The following is an 8432-nucleotide window of genomic DNA, read 5'->3' as shown; positions in this document are numbered from 1 at the left end:
TTTGTCTACCTTGGGAGAACATTTTGATAAGGTTGAGAAAGATCCAGATTCAAAACCTAGAACCCACTATGAAGCCTTGACCTGTCTTGAAAGGGAATACTGGGTAGAAGCCATAAAAGATGAGTACGCTTCCATTAACCCAAACCATGTATGAGAATTAGTACATCTACCTCAAAAGTGTAAGGACATTGGTTGTAAGTGGATTTTCAAGAAAAAGTTGAACTCTAAAGGAAAAATAGAAACATACAAAGCTAGGTTGGTTGCAAAGGGTTTCACCCAGAAAGATTTGATAGATTATGATGAAACTTTTTTCCATATTACGAAATTTTCATCCAAACGAATCCTTATAGCTATAGCAGCCCATTTTGACTTTGAGGTTCATCAAATGGATGTTAAAACAACCTTTCTACATCGTAATTTAGAAGAAGAAATTTACATGACCCAACCTGAGGGATTTGAGGAGAAAGAAAAAGAGAACTTAGTATGCAAACTTAAAAAATCCTTTTATGGCCTGAAACAAGCATCGCTATAGTGATGCATAAAATTCCAAGAGACCCTTGCTCTTGCAGGGTTCTCTACAAATAATGAGGATTTATTGCATATATCAAAAGGTTAATGGGAGTGATGTGATCTTTATATCATTATATGTGGATGATATGATAATTGTTAGTAGCTCAATTGCCCTAGTAATAAAGGAGAAAAATTTTCTTGCACAACACTTCGATATAAAGGATCTTGGAGAAGCTTCATATGTGTTGGGCATCAAGATAATAAGAGACAAGAGAGATAAGACTATCCAACTTTCCCAAGTAACCTATTGTAAGAGGATACTAGAAAAGTTTGATATAAGTACAAGTAAACCTATGTCAACCCCAATTGACAAAAAAACGAAGCTTAGTAATAAAATGTGACATACTGAAGACATGGATGTAAGAGCCATAAAGAGAGTGTCATACAGGAGCGCAGTGGGGTCCCTTATGTACGTTATGACGGGAACAAGACCTGACTTATCCTTCGTCATGAGTTTGGTGAGCCGTTTCCAAAACAATCTAGGAGAGGAGCATTGGAAAGCAGTAAAAAGAATTCTCAGATATTTAAAGGGTACCATGAACTATGTGCTCACATATAAGGAGGGAACTGAAATAGCAATAGAGGGATTTTCAGATGCAAGCTATCTCGCAAATTCAGATGATGCGAAGTCTACATTTGAGTATGTGTTTATGCTTGGAAGGGTGCGGTTTCTTGGAAGTCAAATAAACAAGATATTGTGGCTTTGTCAACCATGGAATCCGAGTATGTGGCATGATGTCTAGCAGCCAAGGAGGCCGTGAGGATTAAAAAGTTTCTTAATCAACTTAATTTTCATCCTGTCCGTTGTGAGGCAGTGCGAATTTTCTACGACAACACGACAACTATTTGTGTCTCTAAAGAGCCTCGGTTTTACAAGAATTACAAGCATATCAAGCCATACTTCTATCACTTGAGAAATGAGGTGAGATTGAAAGAGATCGAGATCAGCTACATATATACAGATTTGATGATTGTAGACCCTCTGACTAAGGGAGTTGTCCCTAATATTTTTGTAAGACATGTGAGAGAGATGGGGATGAGAGAAAGTGAGAAAGAGAGAATGTAAGGCCCTCCAAGGCCACGTGTGAGATGTTGGGTTTATGTGGCCTTTAAAGCCTTATGAGTGTGTAATGAAAAACTTTTATTATATTTGAACATAAATTCAGTGAAAGTGTGGTCCCTCAAGGACCATACTAAGCAAATGATGTTTATTGATACTGGATTGTGCTTGACGATTTGGGCCAGTCGGTTGGAAAACCCAAAGTACCTGGGCATAAAGAATAAATCGAGAAGAGTTTTTGGGTTAGCCCTTGATGAGGTCGGAGCTTATGCCTAGATGAGTGAGCCGAGGGACTGTGTGACCCATGTGTGCGATGATAGGAATACAGAGACAGAATCCTCATCCATGTTCCATCACACGACATACATATCGATATATCGTTCGGGAAAACCAGTTATCCACCTTTTGGGTGAAGCGTATGCATGTGCGAGAGATACCCCTATGCATCATAAAGCTATGGTCTCATCAGGTTGTGGTGACCTTGACTCGTCTTTAGGGGAGGACCTATAATCCATAGACTGGGATTGCGAGCCCTTGACTCATCAACCATACTTTGATGACCCGCTAATGAGCCCCTGCTTGGACTGTGGGTCATGGGAAACACTGGGTCGGTTCTATAAAGTAAGTGTGGTCTGTAGTCCACAATTGAAGGTGGAGTACCCAATAATTATAGATTGAATTCCTAAAACCATATGGATCATTTTCCCATCATATTAATTTAAATGTGTTCATTTTATTATTGAAATGATTTTAGTTTTATTATTTGAACTGTTATAAATCTCTCAATATTTTATTTATGATTTTTTACTTATAAAAATATAGTTATTGATTTTACAAAGTTATAAAAAATTCATATATATATAACATTATTTTTTATAAAACTCCATGGGGGCCCATAGTGCACATGGGCTGACTTGGCATGTGGGTGGGGCCCACATGTGCCACATAGGGGTGGCACGCCCTACCCCTTTGGATTCCTTTTGATAGCTTTGTGTTCAAGTTATTTAAATATGGAAAGTGTATTTTATGACATATGGTCAATTTATAATATAGTAAATATTGACCGTATCTTACCTATTTAAGAGAGTAAATATTAACTTAATATTTCTTGATATATTCTTATGGAATATATGAGATGGATAATGCAATTTTATGGAATGCATGATATCTTTAATGGATTTAATTTATTTAAATATATTGATGGGAAAATGATTTAAGGAAAGTGGGATAATGGTTCATGTACCTTCCATAATGTTGATGACCCATCTATGGAATGGATGACTTAGATATCTCACCCCACAAGTTACATTGATCAACGGTCCATATTCAATCTAAAAAAAAATGCAAACTATGGGAAACCTTAAAGAAACCCTAGACTTAAATTTCATTATAAATAGGGGTACTCTCCCCCATCTCTACACCTCTCTCTCCTATAACCTCTCTCTCTCTTCCCTAGGGGCCACGCCCTCTCTCTCCTCTCTGGCTTTCTCTCTCTAACCCTCTCTCTCCTAAGACCCATAGGGGACACGCCCCACCCTAGGTCTCATTTTCTCTTTCTCTTGACCTAAAGATTTAAGGGATAGAAAAATTAGGGTTTGAGCCTAATTGTTTTGGAGTTAGGGTTTTATAGAGATTTAAAGGTGGTTATCTAGTTTGGCCGAAATTAGCTTTCCGGGTTTGAGATTGAAGCTTGACCGTTGATCCCGCGCCATTGGATGTGATGCCTCGGTGTGGAGTGTAATAAGCCCGGTTGAGGTAATCTCTGGCATCTTCTCTTTTACTTTCCTGCTCATTTATTTTATATTCTCAAACATAATATTAAGTTATAAAAATAGCATCAAGTAGTTGAGTTTTATTTTTATTGTTGTCATGTTTTATTTTAAAATATTTATTTATTGTAAAAAAGCCATCTGTAAGTGATCGTTTTATCAAAATAAAAAAAGGTGATTATTATCATTTAAAAAAAAAAAAATTGTATTCCCCTGGGAAAAATCGCATAGGTCTTTCTTTCAACTTTCTCATGCCGCGGCTCTCCTTAGGATACCTATATTGGTTTGTGATTGTTTGTTGTGTACAACTGCTCTCTCGTGTGGGTCTTGGTTAACGCTAGTTTTATGTGTTAGTTTTAGGTGCTCGTTTGCTAGTTGGAATTGCTAGTTCGTTGTGCACACTACTACTTTGGTTCTTGCAGTTTTTCTTCATCAAAAACTAGAGATTAGTTCATCTATGGCTCTTTGGTTTGATGGTTATTGCTAAGTGCATCCTGGTTCGTGGAGCTTGTTTTGTGCTTGGCGGTGTGCTTATTGTTTGGTTTCCGTGGCTGTGGTTTCTTTTGATTTCCTTTATTGGCACATAAAGTCTTATTTCCCTTTGGCTTTATTATCTTGAGTAAAAGTAAAAGTTTGCAATACATCTCGTCGTGCTCTTTGGTTAAGTTTAGAGGATTGTTTGCTTCTTAGTATTGTTCATGACAAAAATTGGATTCCCATATTCTAGCAGTCAAGCTATTAAGCCAAAACTATTTTTTTAGGACTCTTATGATCATTGGGAAGGACGAGAATTATGGGGTTACATTGAAAAAATTTAGGTGTGGCACCAATAGACGATAAGATGAGAGTACCCGTTATATCACCTACATGAGTAAAGCTCAAAAAGACATAGTTGGAAGTAGTGAGAATAAATATGGGGACTTATGACCTTACTGAGGGCACGACCCTAAATAAAACAGAATGACAAACCAGGATTCATGCAATCGACTCCAATTAGTTGAGACAAAGATTTGACGATGATGATGAATATAATATTCATAATAATAATAATACAATATTTATAACATTATGTTATATTATATTATATTATATCATAATAATAATAAATTAAAATATTATTTTATATTATGTTTAACTTTTTATATAACTGTTATATAATATTATTAATTGATTCTTTAAATTTGATTTGATGAATATTATTAGATCTATCCACTTAGAACATGATTACAAAGTATTCATATTTTACATATAGGTGCGGTTTGTATAAAGCTAAGGCTCTAAACAAACAAATATAAGCCCACCTTCAAATAATATGGAGAAATGTAGTTTTAATGTTGAAAATCTTTGATTATCCTTAAAATATATTTTCATCTTTAATTATAAATTTTAAAATATCAAAAATAGTGTAGATCGAGCAGATCTATGAAAATTTGAATAACTTAAAAATTAACGGTCAAAAAATGCATTACAATATGCACTATATTCAAAACTTGAAATCCATTTTTTTCTCAAGTCCATGTATCTTGAAGTCGAGATGATTAATTTGAGGATATGTGGGCATCAAAACAACCTCTTCTAATGATATTTTTGAGGTAGACTCTAATTTTATTGTTTAGAGCCTAGGCTCTATATAAACTTTTACCTTTACATATTTATATATAAAAAAATGTTTATATAAGGGTGAGGCTCTAATCAATCAAATTAGAGCACACCTTAAAATTTCATTAGAAAATACTGTTTTGATGTTGGAAAATCGTCAATTTGATAATCTCAACCTCAAGATGTATGAACATGAGAAAGAATACATTTTAATTATTAGATATAGTGCATGCTGTAATGTATTATCTAGACCATTAATTTTCAAGATTTTCAAGTGTTCATAGATCTGCTCGATCTACACTCTTTTTTAATTTTAAATTTTACAATTAAAGATGAAATATATTTTTAGGCTATCACAAAGATTTCTTATTCTGAAACAACATATTTCGGCACTATTTGAAAGTGCACCTTACTTTGATTGTATAGAGCATCGGCCTTATATAAACCACACCCTTTATATAGTTGTTAGAGATCATTCTGTCCACGTTCGTATCAAACTAGCAAAAACAAATCCTCTTCAAACGTGCCCACCACTCTCTCCTCTCTTTCTCTCTCTACCCGCCCACGACCCCTCACCTTAGTTAACAAGTCGCTCATTTAATCAGAACTTTTTAAAAAAAGCGGTTAATCTGTCAGTAAAAATACTCGATCTTTGTCAAAATTTGAAATAAATGTTTCAAAAAATCTTTCTTATTAATATACTCTTATTTTTTTTGAAAAGTTTAATATCTTTTTCATTGTTTATGAAATTTCTATTTCTATTCTCCCAAAACTTTCCCTGGTTCTCTAGATATGGAGGGTATTTTTTTGGCAGGTTATGGGTAGACAATAGTTAGCAAGTATGGGGTAGATAATTTCTTTTTAGAAAGATGAAAATTGAATTCATCTACCCAATAATAGAATAAATAATCATATTATTATTTAGAGATATATCACATTGAATATTTAAAATTTATATTTATAGGGAGATTATTTTTATACGGAGTGTTACTCCTAAATTAATTTTTTCTATACTGAGTGATATATATGTATATATTTAGAGTTTTAAAATTTTTAATATTTTAAATATATCCGATTTTTTACTCCAATTTTTGTAGTGTAAACCGATAGTTCGTGATCTCTTTACATGAAATATTTTTATCAATCCATATTTTTTATCCTACTTTATAAAATAAAAATGATTAGCTTCTGATTTCTTGGTGACATGGTTAGCCAATTTATTGATAATCTCCAACTTGCTAACTATGCTCTTCACCGCGTCCCCTACAAAACCAGTCAACCCCAACAATGGTAACAGCTCAGCTCCAACCCTCACCACCTACCCTACAAAACCACTCAACCCCAACAATGGTGGATAAAACCTTAGTAGACCTCCTACAAGCTTCAAAAATGGCAGCCACCCTCCATAGAAAGAGAGCCTTAGAAGCCAGGCGCCTGGCCAAAGAGCCTGGCCCTCTTGAACTCTTTCCTCGCAAGCTCCTCATTCTTCCACCCACAGTCATTCTCTTAGTGCTCTTGTATTTTTCGGTTTCTTCCACTCTTCTTTCGGTCTCCTTGTTCCATGTTTGTGTTTCCTCTCGAAAGCTCCATGTCTATTGCTTATCAGCTGCCACTGCCCCTATTTCTGGTCACCACCAACTTTATCAGACCTTCGACAAGGGTACCGAAGCTTCGCTCCCCTCCCTCTCCCAAAATTACAGCTACCCAATCGTCGACTCGACCGAATCTAGAGGCTACCAAAGAGGTGAGACCTTTGACAAAGACATCAAAGTTTCTCTCAACTCACTCCCACAAAATTACCCAGCACCAGTCGCCTACTCTGCCAAATCTAGCAGCAACCAAAGCGATCATACCTTCAACAAAGATATAAGGGCTTCTCTCGACTCATTCCCCCAAAATTTCAACACCCCAGTGGCTGTGTCTGCCAAATCTAGCCGAAGAGAAGAAAACTTTGACAAAAATATCAAAGCTTTGCTCCCCCATTTGCACCAAAATTCTAGGCAGCCAATTGCCGATACCGCCGAGACCAAAAGAGGAAGTCGAAGAGACCAGAACATACATATTAACCCTGTGGTAGAAGAACAAATGAAATCCCTCAGAACTTTGAGAAACCATGCCTTGACCAGGAACAAAACATGTCAAGGAAGAGGAATCTATGTATACGACCTCCCCTCTAAATTCAACAAGGACTTAGAAGACCAATGCGAGGACCTTATTCCATGGACCAACCTCTGCAGCTTCTTCTCCAACAAAGCAATGGGCGAGCCCATCCAAGAACTTGGACCCAATTGGTACAACACTTATCCATATTCTCTAGAGCTCATTTTTCACCGTAGAATGAACGCTCACCCCTGTAGAGTCTACGACCCAAGCCATGCTCTACTCTTCTATGTGCCATTTTTTGCAGGGCTAAATGCTATGAAATGGCACTATAGGACCAATGTGAGTAACGAGCTACAAGACCAACTTGGTCTAGAATTGGTGAGATGGCTAGATACTAAGTCCACCTGGAAGAAAAACCAAGGCAAAGACCATGCCTTTGTGTTGGGTGAAGTTACTTATAATTTTAGGAGAAGTAAAAATTCAACTTGGGGCACCAATTTTTTGGAGTTGGAAGCTTTGCAAAACCCTACAAAAGTCTTGATAGAGAGGCATCCATGGCACCCAAACGATGCAGCAATTCCCTACCCAACCTATTTTCACCCCCGTGTGGACCAAGACGTAAAATCATGGCAAACAACTGCAAGTTCATCCAAACGCTCCAAACTCATCGCCTTCGCAGCTGGCACACGTGAGGGCCAAGTAGGAGCTCTAAGAGCTCGTTTGATGGAGCAGTGCACACTTGCCGATCAAACGTGCAACTTCCTGAATTGCAGCCGAAGCGGCACGTGTGAGAAACCGGAGAGAGTGGTGAGTTTATTCATGGGGTCCGAGTTTTGTTTACAACCACCAGGTGATAGCCCAACAAGAAGGTCGGTGTTTGATGCTTTGGTGGCTGGGTGCATTCCTGTAGTTTTCGATCCTTTTACGGCGTATTACCAGTACGCTTGGCATTTGCCTGAGGAGAGAGAGAGGTGGTCTGTGTATTTGGATGGTAAGGAGGTGAGAGAAGGGAGGGTGGATGTTGTTGGGGTTTTGAAGGGGGTGAGGAGAGAGGAGAGAGAAAGGATGAGAAGGTTTATTTTGGAGGAGGTGATGCCAGGTTTGGTTTATGGTGCTGAGAGGGAGGGACTGGAGGGGTTTAGGGATGCCTTTGATATAACAGCAGATGCTTTGGTAGAGAGAGCCAGAAGAGAGAGTGGATTGTGATGCATTCCTCGCTCTCCACATTGGACGTTTAAAATTCGGTGTCAAAATAGTTTGTAGAAAAAAAATTCATGGGAGTACCATTTACTCTCTTTTTTAAAATAAAGAAAAGCAGGGCATGAAAAAAA

At 37.1% G+C, this 8432-nt stretch overlaps 1 protein-coding gene across 1 annotated transcript; it reads left to right on the top strand.

Moving 5' to 3' along the window:
• The first annotated feature begins 6345 nt into the window (after positions 1 to 6345).
• On the top strand, positions 6346 to 8432 carry LOC18424143 (putative xyloglucan galactosyltransferase GT20). Its single transcript, XM_006828736.3, has one exon. It carries the CDS (start codon positions 6346 to 6348, stop codon positions 8305 to 8307), a length of 1962 nt encoding a protein of 653 aa, XP_006828799.2. The 3' UTR covers positions 8308 to 8432.

The sequence above is a fragment of the Amborella trichopoda genome, chromosome 9, assembly GCF_054954075.1.
Source record: "Amborella trichopoda isolate Santa Cruz 75 chromosome 9, AtrichopodaSantaCruz75HAP2 v2.0, whole genome shotgun sequence".
In the NCBI taxonomy this organism is placed as follows: Eukaryota; Viridiplantae; Streptophyta; class Magnoliopsida; order Amborellales; family Amborellaceae; genus Amborella; species Amborella trichopoda.
The sequence above is the reverse complement of the archived record's forward strand: the minus strand, read 5'-3'. Positions and strand labels throughout refer to the sequence as shown.

What these genes read in the sequence shown, in the direction of transcription:
- LOC18424143 (XM_006828736.3), top strand. Translation starts at nt 6,346, where the DNA reads ATGGTGGATAAAACCTTAGTAGACCTCCTACAAGCTTCAAAAATGGCA.